The 26,668-nt window shown below is 42.8% G+C and overlaps 1 protein-coding gene and 1 long non-coding RNA gene across 6 annotated transcripts in view; one reads left to right on the top strand and one right to left on the bottom strand.

Annotated features, from left to right (window-relative positions):
• LOC141419238 (uncharacterized) overlaps positions 1 to 26,668 on the top strand; it is a 139,558-nt gene that overhangs the window by 106,991 nt on the left and 5,899 nt on the right. For all 3 annotated transcript variants that reach the window (XR_012443987.1, XR_012443985.1, XR_012443986.1), the window contains one exon: positions 25,808 to 26,001. This is a non-coding gene — a long non-coding RNA (uncharacterized lncRNA). The remainder of the gene's footprint in view (positions 1 to 25,807; positions 26,002 to 26,668) is intronic.
• Slco3a1 (solute carrier organic anion transporter family member 3A1) overlaps positions 6,923 to 26,668 on the bottom strand; it is a 297,967-nt gene continuing 278,221 nt past the window's right edge. Inside the window, exons 10-11 of one of the 3 annotated variants that reach the window (XM_074061752.1) lie at positions 26,272 to 26,514; positions 6,923 to 15,507 (exon numbers count right to left, since the gene is read on the bottom strand). In XM_074061752.1, the coding sequence (XP_073917853.1) occupies positions 15,200 to 15,507; positions 26,272 to 26,514 (551 nt within the window). In that variant the 3' untranslated portion in view covers positions 6,923 to 15,199. Of the gene's footprint in view, positions 15,508 to 17,517; positions 26,515 to 26,668 lie in introns of those variants that run through there. The other 2 variants (XM_020177776.2, XM_020177775.2) reach the window with 2 other exon arrangements.

Below are 26,668 nucleotides of genomic sequence, written 5' to 3' on the forward strand. Positions count from 1 at the left end.
GAGGCCAGGCTTCGAAGGATCTCAGCCAGGTCTGAGAAGCTGAGGGTACTGCTACTGTACTGGGCAAGGGTGATTATCAACTCATCTTGTTGAGCCAGAGGAGCTTCCTCTGTGCTATGGAAGTACATAGTTGCTAAGAAGGATCAGTTCTATTTGCTTACTTCTAGAAGATTCCACCCGGGGTGGGTGCCTGAGCACTGACTCCTTTGTCCTGGCACTGGTGGAGCAGTGTTCTCATTGCAGAGGGAGGGAGGGAGGGGCACCATTTAGGGTAGTGGTGGTGGGGTGGGGTAGTGAGTGAATACCTTGCCATGAATGACTGCCATATTGGTTAGGCTCCACCAGGGAGTCCTTCCTTTGCAACATCAGTGGGGGAACACCATGCGGATTCATCCTAATATTTATCCACGATACTTTAGGGATCATTGAGTGCTGACCCCACCCTCATGGAGGCCAAGCACAGATTACCCTGTAGCCCACTGCTTGGATCCACAGAGCATGCCCTTCCTCCCACAATAGCCATTGCTGCATTAACAATCTCTCTCTCTCTTTCCCACCTGTCAAGTCAGTTCTTGAATTATTGAGCAAAGTCTGACTCACTCTAAGGAAGCCTTTTCATCCCTCTGTTTAATGTTTTTTTACTCCCTGGCTAGGTAAAAGGTTTGGGAGCAGTCTTGATTGGGTTGGGACTTGGCAAGAGTTTCTACTTCTTTGTAGAGCCCAAATTGACACCAGTCAGTCCATTTCATAGCCTTTATTTCCCCCCATGTAGCAAGAACAGCACAGATCAGGGAGCTAGATAGACACTGAGAGTTTAGGGTAGGAAAAGCCCCCCCTCCCCGAATTCTCATCCATCAAATAAATGTAATAGATATAAATTTTACCTCCTCATGTGTGCAAGCTACAAGACTTTATTTTTCTGTAAGAGTTTAATTTGTACCTTGAATCTCTCTCCTGCATGGATTTAAAATGTATTCTCAAATAATTAGGGATTTCTTGCCCTTTTTCTACTTTTACATTCATGTGTTGGATGAGTTATCTAAAAACAATATCCTTTCCAGGGCCAAACTGGTATTTAATGTCATTTGAGCATATGCTGACTGTCCTCTGCACGGTCTGCTGTCTATCCATGCCATTGCCAGATAGTCTCCTGTCTGATGGGGCCTCCAACCAGAGCTCTGTCTTCTCCAGCTCAGCCATTATTATTATTATTATTGAGAGTACAGTTACCCTTGTCTGATACCATCTATGACTTCTTTCACCTCCAACGGAGTGCTGGTAAGTGTTTAACGACCAGCTCTGGGGGTTAGCATTGGGAGGGTGGTGAGAAAGAACTCTTGATTGATAGTATTTGCCAATTTCCAGAGTATAAGTGCTCTCTCCGAGGCTGATTTCAAGCTAGTAATGATACAACAAGCAGCTCAGAATGTTCTAGAAATTTACCAGCCAGCTCTCCCTGTCTCTATCCAGCACACGACTGTATGACACATCTTATAACCAGTTCTCTGGAGATGAAGTTCCAGTCTGCCACTGTACCAGCAGTGGCATCTAGCTGTCACCTAGCTGTCAAATCCCAGAAATGAACCTGGGATTCTGTGTACTGAAGTTAAGCTCTGAAACAGAGCCTAGGGTCACTTTTGTTGGGATCCCACCCAATGGTTGTGTAGTCTGTCATTGCTGCTTTTCTAATTACTGCTTCTCCCATCCCGGAGAACATTTCTGTAGTTGTTGGATGGCTTTGTATTAAAGCCAATGACTTCTATTACTCAGTTCAACTCTCAATCTTGAGCAGTTCCGTTGCCAAAGGCCTTGGCATTTAGAATGGCTCTTTTCTCTGCTCTCTGTTGTCACAACCCTTCCCCAAGGCAGCAAATACAGAATAGCCTACCTGACTAAAAAAGGGCCAAGAGAGAAAATAAAATACAAAAGGAAAAATTCATTAATATTTCCAAAGCATTATTCTATGCTGTAGATATAGTTACACTTCACAGTATGACAGGAGAAAGAAGTAAGAAAAAATATGGGAAGATCTAGAGGTAGAGGATGACATAAAGAAGGTGCTTCATCACATGGGTTATCCTTCTCTTTGGTCTACAAGTGAATGTTCCAGCAATTTCCACTGGCTTGCATTGCATTGAATCAAGCATGGCTCCTACAGGCACTGACTTCCTGTCCTCTTCCTCTCCCTCACCTGAGAACACATATTCCTTATGCATTTCCAAGGTCAAAAAGGAAGCCACACTACAAAGAGTTTACAGATCTTGTGCATAGCAAATTTTAGCTCCAGAAATGAAGTAGTAAACAGCAGTGTTGTGAGGGGTTAGACATGGGTTACGTTGCTTGACATCCATTCAGTGAGTTCTCAGGATTTGAGGTTTGTTAATGATGACTTTGTCCTATCTGCCCATTTTAAAAAGCTTGGAACCCTTAGGATTTGTATTCTGGTCAATTGTGTTTATTTATTTATTTATTTAGTGCTACCAGGGTTTAAACTCAGGGCCTTGTGCTTGCTAGGCAGGCACCCCACACCTGAGCCATGCTCCCCAGCCCTATTATTTCAATGGGGCCTCATGGTTTTGCCCAGACCTTGATCCTGCTACCTGTGCCTCCTGCATAGCTGGGATTACAGGTACCTATCACCATGCTAGCCCCAGTTAACTGTATTTTTTATCTCTAGCCTCCCTGTTAGATGCACATTCCTTAGGGAGAGAACTTCATGGGTGATCAGAAAATGGTTGTTAGTTATTTTCTTGCTTTCCTCATTTCATTATAGTTTTCCTTCTATAAGAAGCTATCCATTCAATAAGGGGATAAAAAAATGCTGATTTCCTCAAATTTGCACAGCGTGACTCTTGGCTTCTAGGCCTATATGGATCCATCATTTCTACTGGTTTTTGTCCCCATGACTTTTCATATAGGAGATACTGATTGTTTCTTCTCTGGAGAGGAAATACAAAGATATTCAATTTTGGGTTCATCCAGTCTTCAGCCAAGGAGGCAGCTTTAGAAACAGAAATACTCCATAGAAACCAGAGAAGGTGTCTTTTCTCCTGGCATGGAGAACGAGGAGTAACTTACAATTGGTCTGAACCCTGAAGTCCATGCTGAGCACAGTTTTGATCTTGGGGAGAGGCCAGTAAGGAAGAGGAGGAGGCAGAGGGAATTGGAGATTGGTGTTGGCAACAAACTCCACCACTTCTTCATTGACTTTGGATTACAGTGAGGGCCAGCTGTCTGCAGCCTGGGTAGGTCCTTGAGGAAAATAGTATGGCCAGGCTCCAGCCTGTAAGTCACAGCCACTTCAAGGCCAAGCTTGGCATGGAGAAAAGAACTCTTATTACTTATGTTTTTTTCTTCCAAGAAAAGGTGACATATGTGGTGTTTGGAATGGGAAGAAGAGGCTTTTAATCTTGCTCAAGATTCCTTCTGAGCGTTCAGTCCAAATTTCCATGACTCTCATGGCATGAATTTATCCTGCAGTATTAACTACATTTTCATTCTAGTTATTCCTCCTCTTACTTTTTTTAGCCTTTTTCTATTTGAATTAGCCTGTGGAACATCTGTTGCCTCAGCAAACAGTTGGTAGACCAGAAAAGCTGAGAGAAGAATGCAAAAGACTAAAGAAAAAAGAGAGTCAGAGGGCAGAATGCAGAGACAAACTCTGGACTGGGTCCTGAGAAGGTGCCCTGTGCTCTGCTGGTTCTCCCAAGAGTAAATTAATGATAGATCATCCAGGTATATAGAGGATATTCCAAGAGTTTATGTAACCTGTGGCTTACTGCTTTTTTGGAGCCTGGGGTGTTGTAGTCTCCACCTAGCATGGAAGGAATGGCTTATAAATCACTACTTAGCATTTATTTAGGCAGAAAGACCCTAAAACAGCCTCCTAAGTTTCTTAGAGTCCTCAGAAATGACAGACAGCTGCTAAAATGCTTCAGGAATTCAGAAGAGGGCTTGGAGTGGCTGAGATCCAGCCAGTTCTGGAAAGTCCCATGATGGGGACACAGTAGATGGAGAGACTTTCATTTGGTCTCTAAATCTTATAGCAGATTTTGTTTTCCTAGTAGAAGAGGAGACATGGCTGCAATTACTGAGAAATCAAGATAAATACTTGCCTGTGGATACTTTCCAGCCCTTTGACTGGGCTACACCACCTGATGCCTTCCTCTTCAAGTGGGGTATAATGTGATATTGTAGGAATGCATTGCCAAGTATATTAATCACTAGACATAAGTGACCATTCAAGTATAAATGAAATAAAATATAAAAAATCCCATCCTCAGTTACATCAGCCACATTTCAAGTGCTCAAAAGCCACATGTGACTACTGGCTATCATATTGAGTAGAGATGTATAGAGCATTTTCTCCATCACTAGAAGTCCTGTTGGTCAGAACTATGACCTTTTCCAGTACTTCCACTGAGACAGTGACCACTAGGAGAGTCAACTACATTGGGTCCTTTCTGTCAAAGAGCTAGCTCAGTCGGTAAAGCATGAAACTCTTAATATTGGGTTTGTGGGTTTGACCCTCCCCTGCCTAGTACCACACTATGGAATATGTTGTCATTGTATGGCTATTAGCTAATTTCCCCAGTTGTCTGTGTGCTCTGTGACATGTCACCTGGCTGTAAAGTTTTTGCCTTTAAATGAGAATTGTTTGTCATTGGATGTCCTAAAACTCAAACTGCTTGTTTTGGGATATTCATTGTCCAAGGGAATCTCTGTTTCAAAGTCCCCTTGGCCCACAGGTTAATTATTTTCTTGGTGCTGCCATTTCAGGTCAAAGAGTCATTTTAGGCCTCAGTTTTCCCCATACCCTACAGTTCCTGTCTGATGGATCACTCCTTTGTCTTTGAGTACAACAACCAAATTAAGTTTCGTGTCCATGTTCTCTAATCATGTCTGCTGATACCCCTATGCTCTCATAAACCTCAACCTTAGGCAGTCACAAAGACTGTGAACCCAAGCTCCCTCCCTTAGAGCGAGGGGCAGTCTTGTGTGAGGGGCAAAATCTGTGTGCTTGCACCCTTCTGCAGAAGTAAATCTTGCCTTGCTCATCACCGTTTGAGCATGTATCTTGATTTGTGGTCGTGGAAGTGCCCCAATATTTCTACCACCACTAACTGCTTCCTTTTCTCCTGACACACATATTTACCTGGGCAGAGTCCTAAGGATTCTGTCACCAGTCTCTGAGCTGGCAATTTCTTGGGTGTAACCATGCTCTGGTGGTGTTTCCTGACATCTTCTAGGTTCTATCCTGCTCTCGCCATCCCCACCATTTTTGATTCTTTGATAATGAGGATAAATAAGCAAGTGTCATGAAGCCTCTGGGTGGGCAGTCTACCGGGGGAAAAGTGTGGCCCTCTGCCCCAGATGAGCATAGTCTCTGTGAAATCTGAATCATTTCATCACATGGGCATCCTGGGATTAATGGCATCCATGCCCAACAGAGCCCACAGAAGGTGAGCAACACCTTTGGGGGACAATGTGAACAGACCCTTCTGGGGCCTATAGTCATCACAGCCTCCGCTGCAATAGGAAGTTTCCTGTGAAGAACCTGCAGAGCTTTGCTCTCAGAATCTGTCACCACCATCACCATCATTCTTCTAGGCCTAATAGTGGAGAGAACAGTACAGTCTAATGGAGAAAGAAGTCACAGGGCTTGGATCCCAGCTCCACCCAATGTTGGGAGAGACTTAGAGCATCCTTTCTTGACAAATGAGATAGTTGCACCCACCTTATAAAATTGACTGTTGGGAAAAATGTGAAACACCTGACACATAATTGAGCCTCAATAAATAACTGCTGATCTTTTTACTTCTTAGCTATCATCTGGAGTAATCTGTGTTTTCAGGATATAGCAGTAAGAGGGAGGAATAACATCAGTGTGTTCCTGTACCTCAGGTCACTCCGTCTTGCCATCTGGCATAATGAGAAAATGTCCTGCTTAATTTGTGAGCACTGCCCAGGCCACCCCTGTTTTCTCTGGTGGGTATAGGAGCTTTTTCTGGGTGGTAATATGGCTTAATAGAACCTCAGGAAAAGCCTTGGAATCTACCTTGAGGATCTTTTGCAAAGGAACCCCAAAATTCTTCCTAGATGAGTTGGAAACACAGTAAGGTTAAAATAACATGAGGTGATGGCCAAGATGTAGAGGGAACTCTGAGAAGAAGGGAGTCTGGTTTCTCAGGTTTTGAGTGATCAGGATAAGATTACTCTGATCCTGTAAACCAGGTCTCAGTGGAGTCTTGGGAGAAAAGGCTATTGATCTGGCTCTTCAAAGATCAGCCCATTCTGCAGTTTGTATTAGATGGATTCAGAGGGGACACAGAAATAATCCTGGCTAGACTCATAGTGTCCTGGGAGATGCAGACCTTGGGAAGAGGTAGCCAAGAACTGGGCTAAGAGATAGGAGGTCTCACACTGCCAGCGTGGGTCCCAACCTGAAGTTCAGGATGTCCCTGAACTATGGGGAATATGCACAAATTGGATTATTGCCAGAGGAGATGATGCCTGTGTAAAATGTTTCAGTCTGCTGAGGAGCAGGCAGTTCTTATTCCAGAATGCAAAGAAGACTTATAATCCCAAAGGTCCATAAGACCCTGCCTGTGACACTCTTCCCTGACACACAGCTCTACTCAGGCCAGACGGACAAATCACAGTTGTCTCCTAGAAGGATGAGCTGAGAGGCAACACAGTGTCTGCTATCTATGCAGGGCCATCAAATGTTATATGACTCCCTGGACACACACAATCCAACTTATCTGAGAATTAAATCTTGATAGTCCCAAGCCAGCATTGAGTTGTAGTCCTGTTTCATATCTGCCTGCAGCTCAGATGAGGAATTGACTCCTAACCAGAATCAGTGGGGTGGGGGTGGGGGGGTCAGGCAGGAAGGGGTGCTCAAATCTCAAAAGAAAGTATCCCAAGTTTTTGACTCCAGTTCTGCCTCCTAGCAATCTCACATAAGCCACTTAACCCCTAGAACTCCAGTTTCTCTGAGTTGCTGAAGAATCAATATAGATAATGATTGATGACAGAAAACCTTGGGAACTCTGAAGTGTACTATCTGGACATAGCTATCAGCCCACAGTGGCTCTGTCAATTAGACTAAGGAGAGATGGACAGTAACAAGACATGTTCAACTCTTTCTTGTGTAATTCAGCAGATGGTCTGGCCAATCAAAGATGTGTAGCTTGAGAATGGCTGTGGGTATTAGAACCTCCCCTGGTCACATTATTTGCCTTTTTAGGCTGTTGGACAGAAATCCATTTAATGCAATTAAAATATTTAATGTATAGTCTATACGTGGTATAAACTACCTGCCCATTAGTCAGCCATCTTGGTAATCAGATTGACCGTCACGGTATTGAGCTCTTGGAGCATACTTCCTAAGGATAAGAATACACTACTGTGTTAGCCCTGGATGTTGAAGGATGGGTGGGATTTAAACTAGAGGAGGTAAATGTGGTTACAACAGAGAGGTCAGGTAGAAGGAAATGTAGCTGTGTGCTAGCCAGACTCTATGTAGGTCATGAGGGAAAGACTGAGGGTGGCCAGAAACTCTACCCGCTAATCGCCAATGGTTCCTGTAAACCCAAATCCTGTCATGTCATGTACCCTTCTTTCTTGGTACCTACCATCCCTTTATGTAGATAGATGTTGGGAAATACAATTTCTGGATCATGCTTTATGAGCATTTAAAATTTAATTGTGACAATTCTTTTTCTGGAATGACTGTACCAATTTATACCTCAGCATTTGCCATGTGCCCTTGGGAGGAGACATGATCAATCTAAAAGTTTCACCAAAATTTTACGTGGAGAAATAGGCAGAAAGTGGTCTTTTAAAAAAGGGAATTCTGTTTCCTCATTAGTGAGTTTGAATACTTAGAGGACTCTGACTCTTTTGTGAACTTCCTATTCATATTCAGTTTTCTATCAGGCTTACAGAGACAGTGAGAGCCTTGGAGTCGTGTGACACAGTAGCTTCAGGTATCCTTTCCTTATTGATAAGTAGGGATTCTTTATTTATTCTGACCGTAATTGTTTGTTCATAGTTCAGATATTCTCCTTTTATATATGACATTTTGAATTGTACAGATACTTTAGTTTGAAATACTCAAATCTACCTATCCTTTTATCTCTGCATTTTTGTATTTTGGGTCTTTTTAGAAAATCCCTAAATCATGAATATATTCTCATATGTTCCCTAAATCTTTATGGTTCTATGCATTTTATCTGTGTAAACCATACTGGATCTGTATTTTTCACTAGCAAACAGTAGTGAATCAAATTTGTTTCCAAGTTGTCTTCCCAAACCATTAATTGAATAGTTCAACATCTTCCTTAATAATTTGAAATACTTCCCTTTAATTAATATATGGCAAGTCCCACCTTATAAATGTCTGCTTATGGGGACTGGGGCTAAGTTAAATAGTAGAGTGCTTTACCTAGTATGAGCAAGGCTCTGAGTTGGATCCACAGCATCACACACAAAAAAAAACAAGCAAAAAATAATTGTTTATGAATTCTATTCTGAGTCTTTGATGCAATTGTGTGGTCTGTGTTAAGACCACACCTTTTTAAGTAGGACAGCTTTAATAACACACTGGTTTTGAGGATATTCCTCACTCATTACTCTTGTTAAACCTAGTTTTGGAATTACTGTGGCTATCCTGAACACTTCCTAATATTTTAGCCTTGCAATTAGTTTGTGAATTTCAGTAGAAACTCCTGTTGAGGTTTTTTGTGTTGTTTTTTTTTGAAAGATCATATTATAGTTATAGAGATCAAATTATAGTTTCAGTTGGGGAGAAATCATACTTGACCAGGATTTAGCCATCCAATCTAGTGTCTATTTTTTTAAGTCATTACTTTTGTCTTGGAAGATAGTTTTACAGTTTTAAAAAACATAAATAATGCATATTTCTGTTAGATTTATTACTAGGCATTTTTACAGGTTATGTCAATCATTAATGAAACAGAATTATTGTTGTGATTGACTTAGATATTAACAATGAAAGATAAGGCTGTAAAATAAGTACAGTGTATGGGGGGTGTACTTATGGGAGGGATAGGGTGGAGGAAGGAGATTAAGGTGAGGGAATATAGTTGATGGATTTCATATACTTACACAAAAGAGAGCAAAGAAACCTCTTGGAATAGTTTTAAGTGGAGCAGGGAGAGGGTTGAGGGGAAGAGACTGGGGATGATCTAACCAATGTACAATATAAGCCTATTTGGAATTGTCACAATGAATTCCCCATCTACAATGAATATATCCTAATAAAAAATAATGAAAAAAATCAGAAAACCTTTGTAAAAGAATTGGGCTGAGTATAGCCTTTATGTAGCTATGAATTTGCTCTTTTAAAAAGAAAGTTGAAAGCTAAGCAGGTAGGAAACTCACATTCATCCACTAATAGAAATTTGTCTACACCCACCACATCCCAGAGAGAAGGATGAACAGATTTGCACAAATAAGAGCATAACCATGAATCTGAGCCTACATAGGCAGAGAGGGGGGACATGGACTCACCAAATTACTGATTAATGCATACACCCACCAATGGTCTAATGACTAAGGTCCATGCACACGAGTCTCTAAAAAGGTGACCTAGCTTTTAATTTAGTCATTGTTGATTGAGACAGGATCTCATTATGTGCCCTGGAAACACCTGTAGAGCCCAGGCTAACATCAAGTTCATGATCCTTGTGCAGCAACCTACTGAGAGCTGGGATTATAGGCATGCCTGGCATGTGACTTCTATTTTTTTTTAAAAAGAAAAATCAGGAATCTTTCAAATGAAGTCTCAGATTCAGATAAACATTTTGAAAGTTTATTAAGTGATCTTTCAAAGAGTTGAAGATGGTAGCAGTCTTGAAGGTACTTCATCTTTGGTCTAACTGTGTTAGATAATTAACAAATGTGGTTTTCTCTAAAGACATGTTTCAGTGTATCTTGAGGTTCGTAGTGCTACGTATGGCCTCATCTGTAAGGGCATCTCAGGTGTGCAGTGGATATTAAAGGCACCTGTTTTTACTTCTGCAGTAGCTTGGAAGAAAATTTCTTTTTCATGTGTGAAAACACAGAGGTGATTGAAATGTTCTTTCAGGCCAGAGCAGCTTGTGATCCTTTCTGGTGGCCATCGTGGGACAGATGGTTCTACTTCCCTTTGTGACAGGAGCACAGCAAGACCTATTGGGAAGGACAACTTTCCTCTTTGGGATTTTTCTGGGGGAAAATAAAGTTTTATGGCTTTCTTATCTCTACCTTACAGAAGTATTTTAAGCACCTAAGAAGTATGCCCATGTAGACTGTCATCCAAACTCATACATGAAGGGTAGCACAAAGATTCATGTAACAAATATATACTAATTAACTCAAGGCTTTTAGGGAAATAAACAGTAGATTCATGTTTAGCAATGAAACCTTAGACCCATGTTCATAACTGTAGAACAATTAGAGTATTGAAAATTCCCAAAAGGAATAATGAAAAAATCCTTTATTACTCAGGGTTCATAAACTTGGGCCCCATAATCATTACTCTTTTTTCGTTAATTCATGAGAAATTAATACTTTATAAACTTAATCTTTAAGTCTTAGTTTCAAGCCAAATCTACATGTATCTATTTTTGGAGAGTGTAAGGGCAGAAAATTATTTTAGTGTGTGAATTGTGTGAAATGGCCACATATATCTTTGTCTTTGCATTCTGTTTAAAATTAAATTCTCAAACCAGGAAATACGTACATCAAGATAAAATGTTTGCTGAACTTTTTAGCACAAAATGGTATGCATTTTGTATATTTTTATACAAAGATCAAGAGGCTTGGGGTGTATATGTAGTTTATAAAACTGTCATAGTCCTAGGCTCTTGGAGGTATGTAGTGTTCATAAGAGCTGGATGCATGCTGATTTGGGGAAAGAATTAATACAAAATTTGAATTCAGAGGACAAGCTTTCAAAAAATATGACCCTGCTTGGAGAAGCATTTATGAAATACCTCTGGGGAATAAATTTCTTTTGTTAATCCAATCAGCCATTGGATGTCATTCTTCCAATTTAATTGCGTTTCTCTGCCAATGGGTAACTTTGCTTCCTATGCATGTAATTCAGTGGGTGCAAATGGTAATGGCAAATAATTGTCCTCAGGGAGATAATTGCTCTTATAATTATTTACCCATGCAGGTTAGCTCTGTTAAAAATTTAACTCTCTGTCAGATGGTCTGGAACTATAAGTGAACGTATTTTCTGAGCATTCAGGTGGAAGAGGAGTTCTCTTAGTTCATGGCTGTTGTGCAGATACCATAGCGCTTGCTGATTTATGCGCGCAATTCCAGTGAGTCCTCACAGACTTCCTATAGAGTGGCTATGGTGACCTTGACCTCATTAATGAGGAAATTATGCTTATGTAGATGGCGAATAGAGGAACTAAGATCAAAGCCCAGACCAAAAGGCTGATATGAAGTGATTTGTGTTTCACTCAGGATGCTTCTGAAGATGAAAAGAAGAGAGAGCTTCAAGAACTTATTCCAGTGCTTGTGTATTGTTATCATCATCGTAGGACATTTTACTTCTATAATCACTGTCCTGACTCCTATTAGACACCCATTCCCATGGTCAAGGCAAAATGTCATATCTGGAGTCTAAAGGAAAGATTTGTCCTGTCTTTTGAGCACCTCACCTCGGTGAGAGTGCTCTACCTGGCCACCCCAGGTCTTAGGAATTCTCTCCTCTCTGAGTTCCCATCACGCTCACATCTGTCACTCAGTGGGAGCACTTGTGTGTACAGGGGTCTTATGGAGGTCTTTCAGTTTACATGGTGGCTCAGTTTTCCTCGATATACACTGCCAGCTTTTCCTTTTATTAGTTTATTTTGTGCAAAAGGATTTCACTGTGATATTGCCATACGTGATCAAGGTCATCCACTCCATTACTCACTCTTATTAGATTATAAGTTTATTGACTATGAGGTCTCCTTGGATCACTCAGTAGGGCCTTGGAAGATACAGGGTACCATGCCAGGCCCTGGAGCAAGACACTTTTATGACATATGGGACTTAACTATTGAAAGGTTAGAACATGGCTGAGAATTTACACCTAAGGTGACTGTAATGTAAACTTGGGAGACTTTCTTGAATCTCATCATTGTCATCTGATAGCTGACCTTCCTCTCTCTTTTTTTTAAATTTTAGGTTTTTTTGTTGTTGGCTTTTTGAGACAGAGTCTTGCTATTGTAGTCCAGGCTGGCCTTGAACTCATGATCCTCCTGCCTCAGCCTCCTGAGTACTGGGAGGACACTCATGTGCCATCTCACCTGGCTTGACATTCTTTTTTGGATGATACTAGTATAATATGGAAACAAACAAACAGTCAAAAAAACAACTGGTACTACCAGCTCCTTTTTCCCCAGTACACACAAAGGGCTGGAGAAGAGTGAATGGCCACCTTTTGAGGGGAGGGGAGTAATGTCTAAGAAGAGGCACTGGTCTGGTTTCCCTCCCCACAATGGAGGGAAGGGGCCCCCAAAGAATTGCTCATAAAGTTTGGGGAGGTACAATGGTTGTCCATCCTCCTAGAGCTCAGGCTTGCTGACATGCACTGTCACTATCCGGGTGAGTGGGAGGATGCTGGAGATACAGGTCTATGGAGGAGGGAGGCAAGGATAACTCTTGAAGTGATCTTTATACCCAGGTGGAAATGGCATTGCTCAGACTTCTTGCTCAGAGTTCAGGCGATTAGGGAAAATGAGCTTGGGGCTGGTACTTTCCCAGGGACTAGTTCAGAACAGGGGACATGGGTTTTTACTGCAGGGGAATACAGCCCATGGTTGGCATTGAGAGGTTGCTGACGTTGGAGGTCACTCTCAAGATAGTTTCCAAGAGCTGAAGTGAACTCTGTGGGATTGAATCTTCTTCAGCGAGGCCTGTTGCAGCCTGTCTGCCTCTACACCAGTGGAGAGCTAGGTCACTAGCAATGGCCTGTGGTGGCAGCAAGCTGGGCTACAGGTAGTCTGACAAGCAAACCTTGCTTCCCTGGCTCCCACAATTCCATCTGGACTCCAGTTTGGATAAGTAAGAAGATGGGGTGGGAGAGAGTACAGTTCACTTACCTTCCACTTCAGGCTCCTGGAACCACAGGTCTGGCTTGCCCTTGGGGGTCTGTGAATGGACCATGAAGCTGAAGTGCTCAGATGTTCAGGACTGAGTTTTACTAAGTAGGCAAAGCTCTTTAATAAGTAAAAATGACTGGAAAAAATTAGAAATTGAGAAGGCGTTAAGGGAGCACTCCTCAGCAGGAAAGCGGATTTCCAAAGAGCATAATGGTAGAAAATATTGGTAAACAGAAGCTGCTTTGTGTTTACATGGCCAAGGATGAGACTTCAGTGAAATCCATCACTTCTTGAGTCCCATAGGGGACCAACGTGGGGCTGTACGTAGCTGGAATTCTCATGTGTCTCTGTCGGGCAGGTTGTCACCTTTCCATTTCATAGCCATGTAAAAACTAAGGTTATGAGTGAGACTTGACTTGCTAACATGGCAAGCTAGTAAAGCGAGTGAATCAGGGCACAAACCTGTCACCTACTCTCTCCACTGAGAATCCAGCTATGTATGCTACTGTGTGCTGAGGACCTTGTAGAATCCTGGCCATACTAACTCACTAAAGTTTAAATCTGACACATATCCATTTGAAATATTGAATGCAATTAACCACTTCTCAGGTGGCATAGGGTACCATGAAGTACATGGTGGGACCAAGTCAGAGTGAGGTCGCCAAATACTCATTACATCCCTTCCCCTCTCTAGCACGGATCTTCATCCTGTCTGGGTGGTTTTTTTTCAAGGCCACTGATATCATCTGAGAAAATGCCTTATAATAAACAATCCTTCAGATGTTCTGCTTGGGCACAGTTTTGAGATCAATCAAATATTATCTCCAATGTCCTGCTTTGCAGGAATACCTCCTTTTGTAACCTCGTATTGTAATGTTGTAACCATTTGAAAGAATTAGGTAGTGATGGTTTTAGGAACAATAGCAAGAACTGCCATTTTCCTTGAGCTGTTTTTCTTTTTCTTTTTTGGGGGCAGTACTGGGATTTGAACTCAGGACTTTGTGCTTGCACTCTACCACCTGAACCACACCTCCAACCCGTTTTTGCTCTGGTTATTTTGGAGATAGGGTCTCACTTTTTTGCCCAGTTTGGCCTGGACTGTGATCTCATTTTATTCTTCTTGCCATTGCTGGGATGACAGGCATGCACCACCATGCCCAGACTTTCCCATTGAGAAGGAGTCTCATGAACTTTTTTGCCCATACTGGCCTGGAACTGTGATCCTCCCAACCTCAGTCACCTAGGTAGCTTAGAATGGCAGGTATGCACCACGGTGCTCAGCTGTTAGTTAAGATGGGGTCTTGCAAAGTTTTTGCCTGATCTCAGTCTCCTAAGTAGCTAAGATTACAGATGTGAGCCACTAGCCCCTGGTTTTTTCTTCTTCTTCTTTTTTAAACCTACTTTGAGAACTAATTTTTATCATGAAATTGTAGTTGGCTCAATGCAGAATAATTCCCCAAAGAACTTGAAGGGTTGGCTGGAGGACGAGTTAAGAAAGGAGCTTGCTGCTAAATAGAGGAGTTTGAAACCTGGAGATAGAGGGCGTCTACTTCCACTTTGTAGGGAAGACCTTTTGGTTGCATCTGTGGGTGGTGGTGACGTTCTCAGTGATATGTACAGAATCCTCATAGTAAACTGTCTCCTCTCCAGTGGAGACAGAGACTTCTGCCATACTGAGTTCAAGTCCTTGGGGATATTTTCTATATTGCTGGTCATAGGAACTCCCTGACTTTATTTCACCCCTTATTTTCTTACATGAGGAACAGAGAAGTGGGAACTTGGAAGATATGCAGAGCTCCTTTGGAGATCCTATTTGTCCGTGTTCATATATTTCATAGCTGGAAGTACTCAGGAAGGTTAAGATACTTTTTAAAAACAAGCCAGTCTCTCAACTGTGTATCAACTGTAGACATTTCTCTTGTGTTACAGAAGCAATTCTATAGCAGTAGTTCGTTACATAAAAAGAAAGAAAAATTCTCTAAAAAAAAATGGATGTGAGTGGTTCTGAATGCAAGTTAGGGGCCACAGAAAAAGCCTGCTTTTAGTCTGATGGAACAAAATGCATCTGTGTATGACTAACTCTTTTATAAAGTCTGAGAAAGGGATGAAATTGGATTTTCAGGTCTGGATGAAGATGGACAAATGTGTATTTGGTTTAAGGCCCTGGTGGCCTGTGGTAGCTGACAGGACAGGGGAAGAGATGGTACTTGGAAGTCTAATCTAAGCCACCTGTTCTCTGAGTTGGCTGAAGCACCTGTGTGAACGTGTGAACAGCCTTCTTCTGGGCTATCAAATACTGAAGGATGAATTTCTTGACTCCATATTAGAAGCAATACGTTTGTCAGAGGTTGAGACGAAATGGAGGGAGATGAGTTTGCCGTAAGTTGACCACCTGTAAGAGGGAAAAGGTAACAAGGGAAAAGAACTGGACTGTAGATCAAAACAAGTTGAGCCTTGGGACCAGATGCCTGGATAACTTACACGCATTAGCCCTTTTCTCTTCCTTCTCCTTCCTTCATCTGAACTGCCAGTGCTGACAAAACCCAGCTCCCTCCCAGGAGAAACCACTAACCACTTTTTCGGCTGTGTCAGCATCTTTTCACATCAGGACAGAGAATGTTGAAATTGCATTTTCTTGGGACTTTTGTGCCAGAAAGAATAAATCATGTTGCTTGGCAAATAAATAAATAAGCAATCACATAAATAACAAGGCCAGGCTAAAAAGGGGCCCCTGAGACTTCCTAAGACTGGTAACCAGTCCTTAAAGAAGGTAAAGTACACTCTCTCCTGGCCCCGAAGCCCCAGAGCAAAAGGACAAAGTAGGGCGGGGGTAGGTACAGTCTTCGAAGAATACTGATTTGATGAGTTTTGATTTTGGGTGAGTTCAACCACAAAGGATGACCAGGTTGTAGATGATTAAGATCCAGACTGAAAGAGGGAATGAGGAAAGTGGGTTAGTGTGAGAATCAGCTTAGGTTGGGTCTTTTCTGTGAAAGGATTTAACCAGTAACCACTGGTGTTACAAATGTTAGTCTCACTAACTCGCTTCCCCTATGCTTGCTTCATGGACTCTGCTTAACCTGATAAAAGTTACTATTAAGAACAAAGGGTTGTTATCCTCAGCCAGACAAAATGCCACTAGATGCCCTGTTTCTGGAGCTGACAACCTAAAACAGTTATTGTTTCCCTGAACTTTAACATTTGTCTTCAAAACTCCCTCTCAATGTCCCCTTTCCAATTAGCCAACTGCGTAAGGCTGTGAACCCGAAACCTGCTCAATTCAGGGGAGGGGCAGCATTGCATTAGAGGTAAAACCCAAGTGGACTTCCCGTGAGATGTGCTTGCTCTTTGTCTGTGGCACACCCTTCAGAAGAAGTAATTTTTGCCTTGCTTGTTGACTTCTGAGTTGTCTCTTTCTCATGACACCCCAATATCTTAAAGATATTTCTAACATTAGTTACCAAGGTTAGTTGCAAAAAGGGAGTGGAGCATCCTAGGCACTTTGGCTCACAGACAGGACTGGGCACATCTGTCCTTCAAGCTCCAGTCTGAGTGCAAAATAATACAGTGGAGTCTCTAATATGCAGGTAAGTACAGGATTAACTTGACCTAGCTGTCCATATGTGGTGAAAGTCTACCCAGAGAACTAATAAGGATATGGAGGTAAAGCCAGCCAATCAGGAAGAGGCCTGGCAAGGCTCAGGAAGGGTGCCAGAGCTTCCTCCATGGGTGGTGCTTGTGGGTGGGTCTGTGGACCCCAAGAAAGGGAGGCAAGTGATGTAGGGGTTACTGAGGATTGGAACTAAAATAAAGGTCAACAGGCTGCTGGGTCCAAGGCTGGTTACCCATCATTCACACGTATATTAGCATCCAGTGAACCTCATGCACTGTACGTGGCAGTGGGGGCAACCTGAGAGGAAGGCACTCCCTGTTCTCCCAGGGTTCGTACACAGTGGGGGAATTAGAAAGGAAAACGTGATGGTGGCAAGTGCAGGACCACTGAATGTATGAACAGGAGTTGCATTGGTGCTATGAAGAATCTAATTCCAGCCAGAGGATGGAAAACAAACAATGCCCATTGGGTGTAGGATACCACACTTGGTGCCTTTACGTGTAAGAGCTCTCTGAAATCTTATCATGGTTATATAAAGCAAGCATTAATATTTCAATTTTGCAAATGATGAATCTGGAGCTCAGAGAAGTCAGATCACTTGATCAATATCACACCACTAGCAGGGGCTAGGGTGTGGATTTGAAGTATGATTTGTTGCAGAACCCAAACCTGTGCTCTTTTGAATGTCTCAAAGCTCATACAGAACACACACGGTCAGAAACACTCTCCTGTTAGGAGACCCAAAGACACAAGAGAGAAGGATAACAGAGATTACAGTGGGAGACAGAGGACAAATTAAAATAGTGCTTTTAATATAGTTTTCAGCAAATGTACAGTATGTACTTTATATATTTCTAAACTGCTCATCTGGAAAATATAAGCTGCAAAAATACAGAATCCCACACTCAAAATCCATTGAGTATGTTCTTTTTCTTCTCCTCCTCTATTCTGTGAAACAGGGCAATTTTTACCCCTTATTAAAATCCAGCCTTGGCTGATTTCTTTGGAAATGTTGGAGCTCTCAGAGAAGCACTCCCAAGAGGGGTTCTCTATAGCATGTCAGCAAGCCACCCTCACAGAAGCCAGAAGAAGGATGGGTAGGAGGGATTGCACACTGGTCAACATTGCAAAGAAAAAGCCCATTTCCCAGGACTCTTGACCACATGTCCCCTTCCTTAGTCCTTGTCATGGGCCTGTACTTGGGGCCTCAGAGGACCACACATTGGATGACCACCTGGGGACCCTTAGACTCTTGGGCAAGGTAGAGCAGAGCACGCTAAGTCAGGCCTGTGAAGTCTGATTGGTGGCAGGCTGTTGTCTGCAGGAAGAGGAAGAGGGCAGCCCTCAGCTTCTTACAAAGGAGTCCTCTGAAGGCGACTGTGACTCGGGGCAGGTTTTCTCAGTCTCAATGTCTTGGTACTCTGTGCCTAAAGGGGGAGGAGGGAAGAAGAGCCAAGAGGAAAAAGAGATCGGTCTTTTCTGTGTTTCCTACTTTGTCTTAGGCTTACATCATACCATCCTTGCATTCCAGTGGAATGGGCAAGAGTAAGAAGTTAAGGCAATGAAGGGCTTGTTTTTGTTCCGTGTCACCCCAAAGGGACCACATTTCTAGGCCAAGGACCTTACAAGATGTCAAATCATTCTGAGGCTATTTATCTATGTGCACATACCAGCACCCAAGTGAAGTTTCTTTTATGGTGTTGAAAATGATGTATCCTAGTCATTAACTTATCCTTGTCACCAGTAATAGACCTTGTGTCCTAGGACTCAGTGTCACTTATGTCTCTTAAAAAAGAGCCTGAATGCCAGGGACAAACGCTTGATATCACAATGTCATGCTTTCACCTGCAGCTTTCTGCTTATTTTTCATTCAGGCACAGAATTGCCACATGCTGAGTGAAACAACCTTGTCATTGGAGCAAGGTTTTTAAGCCTATGTCATACTTCCAAAATAGATGCTGTGGGTCCATTTCAAAGGTATTAAAAATCCATCTTGTCTCTGACAAGCTGCAAACCATGCAGGTCTCATTGGGTGTGACACGCAGCTTTCCTGCACAATCATGGGCACAGTGAGTCTGCATTCATTTATTCATCTACTTTAGACTGGACCTGGAGGTGTGAAGGGTGACAGTTTGGAAATGTCATTTCTTTACTCAGGATATTGAAGCTAGGGCTTCGTTACGGAGAAAAAAAGCCCATATGTTCTGGGGCTATTTGGAGTACCCTTCCTCAACTTTTATAAGACTCAAGTTCCTGCAGTCTTGTGGTTCTGTGGGAAGCTTTGGAGAAGAGAAGTAGAGAAAGAGAGAACTGAGATTGCTCCTTGCTCAGCACAATTAGTGAGAGAGGTGATGACTGGCTGGGAAACTTCCGATATGGCTAAGGTTGAAGCAGGAGGGTTTCAAGGTCTCCTCCATTCAATTAAGGTGAAACATTTTCTCACTTTAGATTCCTGTGCCTATAGGCAAAATTTTTTAGTTGTTCATACCTCCAGCTCTTAGCTCATTTCTCTGTGAAACTACTGACTCCCAATGGGGTTCCCAAATGTACATGTTCTGTTGGCTTTTGCAGCCTCTGTAAGAAGTCAGAGCCATGTCCTCACTCTGCTGGTTGTGTGGTGCACTGGAAAGAGCACTGGCTCAGGAATCAGGTAGACCTGGTATTGGCTCCTAGTGACCTTTGTAACTAACTGGTGATTTTTAAAGGCTTGGATTTGCTGAGCTTTACTTTTCTGATCTACAAAGTGGGAAAAAAATGACTTATCTTACAGGGCTGGTATGAGAAGGCTGCTGAGAGCAATACCTGGGGTCACATGTTCACGACAACTGGCCTGTGGGTAGTGGTCTCCTACTACACCAGAGCTCCCCAGCCCCCTTCCCTCCTTAAAGGTGCTGGATGAGAGCACATTTTACATTTTAGTTCCTTTCATAGTGGACTTTTCTGCATTGCACAGTTCCTGTTCATTTTATGATCTTAGATTATAAATCAAATAAGATGCCAAACATATCTGCATGAGTGTCATTTTCTGTTAGGTTAGCATGAATTTACAAAAAAAACAATAAGAAGGCAAAAATCTCCACCTGCAGAGTGTTAACCTTCCAGAAAATTTGCTATCTTGTTCCATTTGATCAGAGCAAATAATAATCACTTGTACCTTATGGAAAAATATTCAAAATTTGTGATTATCAATTTCTGATTGTTGACTCAAGTCATTATTATAAAAATAGACAGGACTGTTTCTGACATCTAGATTCTGGGAAAAGAGTAAGACATATCCAATCAGTGAGCAGCTTCACGGTGTTTGAAGCCCCTTGTTTAGCACTGAGTTCCTGAGATAGATGCTGTGGACTTCAGTGGTGCCAGGTAAAAATGGGGTGTCCCCCTGGTGTTGAGGATCAGTAATGAAGCCTCCAGAGTTTCTGGCTGCTTGGAAATTATGTTCAGAACACATTTCTTCTTACCTCTGGGATCAAGGGTCAAGACCAAGAACAACACAGGAAGGACAGACATCTCCAGAACACAGCTGCTACAGTGTCCTGCTTATTATATCAGGGGGCATGTGAAAGTGTGGTCCCCCCCACTTTTGTCCATTTGAGTCAGAGACTTCCTAAAGATAGGGAGAGTCCCTCACATCTTACTTGCTAGCGAGGAATTACCCATACTGAGTACAGAAATGGGCTTTGAACTCAAAGACCCAGGTTTGAATCTCAGCTCTGCTTGTAACCTTGAGCCAATTGTGGAACCTTCCAAGTCTTGTTTTTCTCCCCTGTAAAATAAAGTTAATAACAGTTCTTGCCTCACAGGGTTATGGTTGGGATTAAGTGAAATAATAAGCTGAACGTGATAAGCTCAGCCCAGCAGTAAGCTTAGAGTAAGTACTTGACAAATGTTAGCTACTATTATTATTAGCTATCACTAGTGTTTACCAGCCACTCTTCTTGGAAGATCTGTTAGCTTTAGAGTATTACTGTTTTGTATAGGTGGAGGGGAAGAGATTTAATCTTCTATTTGGTATCTGGATTTACTCTTCTGCTCTTAGTTCCTACATTCCTCCCTCACATATCTTATCCTAACGTTCACAGAAAGGATGATCACTCCAGTTGAACTGCCAAGTGTCAGAGCTGGAAGGGAATGTAGGCTGTGTGGATCAAATTGTCACAGTACACAAGAGGAAAATAAGGTTGCCTTCACTTATAAAGTCTGATGAAAAAAGGTACTTACCTCCTTCTTGGAAATAAGTGAGCTATCTGAACTAAATTCTCATGGTCAGGAATATTAGGATTGAGGGACATCTACCTTCAGAGAAATGGCTCAGCCAGTGCTACTGCAGAGTTTTAGGTGTCACATCGTTCTACCTATGCTGAGAGGTCAGTGTCCCCCAAACACGGGGTGCTGCCTCAGCCTGTGTTTCCAAGGGAGACCAGCACATAGGTCCTACCACCAGCCACTGATGGTCTTTGTCAATAAAGTTTTATTGGCACATGTACATGTACCCACTATCTAGGGCTAATCTTAGGGTACAACAGATTGTTAAGTAGTTTTGATAGCGACTGACAGCCTACAAAACCTGCAGTGTTTGCTAGCTGGTCCTCAAACAGAAACAAGTGGCTCTACTCTAGTGGTCCTCTCTAGGGGCCATTCCCCTCCTCATCCTCTCACCAGCGCTCTAGCAGGCACCCACTGTCCTGCAGGTCTTAACTTCCAAATCACCCTGTCTCTGAAGTCTTCCTGATTCTTCTTGCTATGAGTCAAAACTTAACCACAGCCATGAATTAGTCTCATACCCAGAGAGACCCTTGCTTCTAACATTCTATCATTGATTTTGTTTCTGTCCAGGTCTGTCCAGCTCATTGAACTGTGAATTTTAAGAGTATAGGGGCCATGTCTTTTTCACAGCCAACATTTAAAGTCAAGGAAGGAGTGAATAAATATATGCTTAGAATATATCATGCTCATACAATACATCTTCAATGCAAATGAATCTTGCAACGAAAAATTGTGCTGAGGGCAGTCACAGATTTCTGAGACACGGGATCTTCTTTGTTTTTCTGAATTTTCTGTTGTAGGTTTTTTAACACCAAGTTGTCACTGCCGTGATGACTAAACACTCTGGCTAGCTGTGATTCCTTACCAGTGTGAGGAGGGGCAGTCAGGGGTGGCAGCTGTGTGGAGTCAATGTGTATATGTTATTCTGGGCAACAATCCCTACAAGAGACATCTAAACACAAAACATCTTCCTTGCACATGCTGCCAGAGCGTCTTCCAATTTGCTCTTGGGAGACAGTAATACCGTAGGAAGGCTGGGGTCCATAGGCTGTCATTTGGGGCCAGTGCTCTAAGAAATTAGGTGTTTGTGCAGAGAGGTAGAGTTGGTGTCAGTTGGACAAGGTAGGGGGTAATGAATGAGGAAGGAAGGGCAGGAAAGGGGAAAAGAAACTCAAGTTAATTTCCTAAGCCAATTTAAATTTTTTGGAAAACTTGGTGCCTTTAGGTATTTGACCTAAAGGTTATAGGGAAACAGATCAAGTTTGAGAAGAGCCCAGAAGAGCAATCAGACCTCTATTAGATGGTGCTTTCCCCTGACTTTGGCACTTTTAAGCCACCCAAGCAAACAGGTAAGAATGGCCAAGCCACAGCAAACACCCTCTATATGTAGAACTGAAAGACTTCTTGCCTGGGTTTCTGTGCTCATCCAAACCAAAACAAAGCAACAATAGGACACAGTCGCACTCCAAGAAATGGCAACAGTAGCTCATCCTGTCCTTGTCCCTTTGGTCTTGACTGTATGATCAGCCACACTGATCTCTACACATTGACATGTACTGCTTAATTAAGACTGTTGATTAGTGTTTTCAGGACTCCCATGTGGTGCTTACAACAGATTACAGGCCTGGCTAGGTCAAGAAGAAACCACTGTTCCTGGAACCTGGAGCAGCAGATGGCAGAAAGCCACCAGGCAGGCCCATGGGTAGCCAACAGCTATGTTTCTTCAAGGGTTGCTTTGTGACTCTACAACTCTACTTACATACATATACACACTTCCACTTTATATGTTCCTCAGAAAATGGCCTCCTCTGGAAGGTGTGGGAGAGGTCCCACTAGCAACCACAGCAGAATCTCTTTACTGAGAAAATGCAGGAGCAGTGTTTTTACCCTTCTAGGGATCAGTTGAGTGCCCTTGTGGGGAACATTCCAGTGAGTTACCTCAGGCCTATGGGCTTTCCATGGGGGATCTCACTATGTGTGAGTGAGGGGAAACTTTGAGTCATTACTGGACACAGGGACATAGGGGATCTCAATGGCCAGATGGCACTTAACTTCAAAAACTGTCACTAGAGTAAGCTTTTGCACTGTGAGGTAGAAAGGAGGAAGTGATTTTTGTAGAGAAGGGCATTCCTTCCTGCTCAGAAGACACTGGTAACTCTGTCAAACAATTTCTTAAAAGCTCTTGACTTCTCATTATTTTGCCTGTTAGGCATGAGCAGGTTTCTCTTGCTCCTTGTTAGCTGGGAGGAAAGCCAACAACTATGGCTTTCTGCAAGGGTAGTGTTCCCAGGGTGCCAGGAGCCTCAGGGCCTCTCTCAGTGGAGAGAGGAAGTGAAGGAGCAAAACAGTCTTCCTGACAGCATCAGCTGAAGGAGGAAAATGTGTTTACTTCATATGGGAAATAATTTTGGTTAAAAACCACAAAAATTCCTTTTAGTCTATATGCAGGAGTCACAAAGATCTGTCAAAAGTTGCAACAGAGAGAGAGACCTTTTCATCCATTCTTGGGCGGAGGACTTTGTAGCAGAAAAGAAAGAATGCCAGCATTCACTTTCTGTAAGACCAAGGGAGGTATCTTTTCATTCAAAATACCACTCAAAACCAAACAGATAACCAAGGGACTAGACCTAGCGTTGGATGTACAATGGTTCTTTAGAGCACAAAAAGAAAATGAAAACTACACTGAATTTTCTGTTCTCTAATGTGAGACAAATTAAGATTTTTAATGGTGACATAACACATTTTAAAGCCATTTTGCACAGAGGGACTTTAAATGTATATTCAACTGTTGATAAAACTGAACCCTGGGGTTGTTTTTCTTTATCATCCTAAAATTTTAGGGGGAAAAAAATCCAAGATACAAAGAGTTTAAAAATATTTTTTTAAAAGCAAGTAGTCCCATATGAAACAAGTCTAGGACCTTAGTGGGTACGTACTGAGTTCAGAGAGGTACACAACAGTATCCAGGGAGGGCAGTGACCTGTCAGCAGTGCATTTTCCAAACGAAACCAAAACAAAACGGTACAGAACGTGATCAGAGCATCAATATTTTATGAATTGGTTGGAGAACCATCCCTCCTTTTACTGGCAAAGATACTGATGAGTATCTCCACATTCACAGACAAGGACAGACTAATGCTTAGGCAGACGGAAGATCTGTCTCAGAAGCACCATACATGAAGTGCCTAATTGTGCTGGCCCCCATGCCATGATACAGCTTTTCTTTTGGTGGTCCTTGCTTGAGGCTTTATTTTTGACCTACCCCTCAAACCTCCCCCATTTATGGGGTTTGTGAAAATTTTGGCTCGGCACCCTTCTCTTCCCAGCCCTGCCTTACCTGATTCTTTTGTTGCTTTGGGAGTACACTGCAAATAGGTAAAAAGCAAGCCAACCAGTATTTGCGGGTCTTTTCCAGGGCCATGAGTGTAGCACGAACAAAGGTCAGAGAAGCAGTGTGGAAGGTAAACTAATGCGCCCTGGGCTGTGACATGTGTGCTCTCACCTAAGCCATCCCCTTGTGGAAATGGCCATATAGGCTTAATGTGCTGGTGCAAGAGGTTATCCTACTAGGTTCTCACCCGAAATAATGTCAGGGCCTCTCTGTTTGAGGTTCGGTCATTTTCAACACACACAAAGCTCAGGATTGACCCTGAAAGCACTATTGACATTTTTTACACACTGGACAAGTCACTCCTAGGAGCTTGGGGGTCTCTCTGTTACCACAGATGTCGATGGCTGCTCAACAGATAGTGCCAGGGAACCATGCTTTTTCTTCCTTCCTTGTCCCCAAAGCATTGCACTCCTACACACAAACCAGCTTCTAAGTATGTGCTGCTCCTCCACAGACCCTTAGAACGTGAAGCACAAATATAAAAGTGTTTCCCCTGGCAGTGATCACGGAATCTTGGGGAATAAAGCCAGAAGGCAAATTTGCAATTCATCACATTGTTCCCTGTGGTCTCAAATGAGATTCTTTTACAGGAGGACTGGCATATACACTCTCTTTTTGAAGCATTGTTTTTCTTGTACCACATTGTCTATTCTTGTTTTTGCAGAATATCCAAATGAGGATAAAATGATAAAAATTACAATAGATTAATTGCATCCCTTGAATCACATTATATTTTTGGTGCATTAAAAAAGAAGAAAAGTAAAAGCAACCAGCGTCATAAACCCGGGCTTTAGAACTGTGTTAGTGACTGAAGGGTTAACACAGATTTTTTTTTAGAAGTAGTTAAAAATAGTATTAGAGGATTATACATACAACAGTTTGAAATTCATATGCATTGTTTTTTTTTTTTTTTTTTGAAAAAAATGGCAAAAGGTTTGGCAAATGACTTGAGCTATGTTGGGGCTCACCGGCTCTGAGCAAGTCAGTCATAGCCAGGTGAGGCCTGGGGCTTCCTGAGGTCACACTGTGGGGCTTGGGGGAGGTGGCTGTCACCACTGAGAGGTGCTGCCAGGTGTAGGGGAGGTGCTGACCCCCTACCCAGCTCCCCCTTAGGCCCTCAGTCTTAAACATGGACATGGAGCTGGTGAGAGGGGCCAACAATACACTCCAGCATGGATCACCCATTAGCATCACTGAGAACTCTGGGGCCTTGAACCACATGCAGACTGGGTGAGTCGTCTACACAGAGACCCATATTGCAAAAGGTAGAGAGAGAGAGAGGAGCAGGGCATCCATGCCTCCGACTTGCATACCCCTACTTCATGTGGAGGAGGGAGAGGGTGGCACAGGGTCTGTCACTAGAGCTTAATCTGGCAATGTTCTCAATTTGAACATGTGTTTTGTATGTGTATGTATGTCCAGAAATGTCCATCCTTCAAGCTGGTCTCCACTGTTCCCTGAACCTGGCAAGTGCCGTTGCTTGCAGCTGTCAGCATCCTGAAAACCATGAGGTACCTTCAAAGCAGACTCTGAGGCCTGGAAGCATGAGCATCGTCCAGGACCATGCCATCCTCTCCTTATTCTGAATCCTGTCTGGCTCTGATTTTGAGGAAAAGGTGGGGTGTGTGTGTGTGTGTGTGCACGCGCACACATCTGTGTTTTTTTTGTTTTTTGCAAATTTTTTTTTTTTAAGAAAAATGACCCTTGGATTACTTGGATTACTAATACAGAGTTCAACTCCTTTAGTCACTATAAAACAGACTCCATGTTCTCACACCACTCATGGTCTTCTAGGTTATAGATAAATTTTGTCCTATGTGTCTGGTGTGCGGGCACAGGGTCCCTCCCCAGATTGTCTAGGGTCAGAGTAGAGGCAAAGAACTCACTGGTGCTCAGCCCGCCCTCGTGGGTTTTGATGTAGCGTTTATAGTTTTTCCTCAGGCACTGCCACGTGGTGGTGTAGAGAATGAAGGCAAAGGACTTGAGTGCAATGGCGATGCTGACGTACAGGTATCTGTAGATCACATTGTCGTAGAGGACACAGGCGCCTTGCTCCCCACAGAACGTGCTCCAGAACAGGCAGGTGGAGTCGATGCCAGCCCCAAAGATGAGGGGTGGGGGGATGAAGCCTGTTAGAGGGAAGAGAACATCTGAGAGTGGTTCTCACCTATTCCCAGCTGTGCGTAACTCTTTTTATAGGACCACTGGAAGAACCCAGTGGTTCTATAGCTCAGTGGTTTGCAAACATACTGGAGAACCAAATTATGTGCACTTGAATCCCAG

Source organism: Castor canadensis, chromosome 19 (assembly GCF_047511655.1).
Source record: "Castor canadensis chromosome 19, mCasCan1.hap1v2, whole genome shotgun sequence".
Taxonomy (NCBI): domain Eukaryota; kingdom Metazoa; phylum Chordata; class Mammalia; order Rodentia; family Castoridae; genus Castor; species Castor canadensis.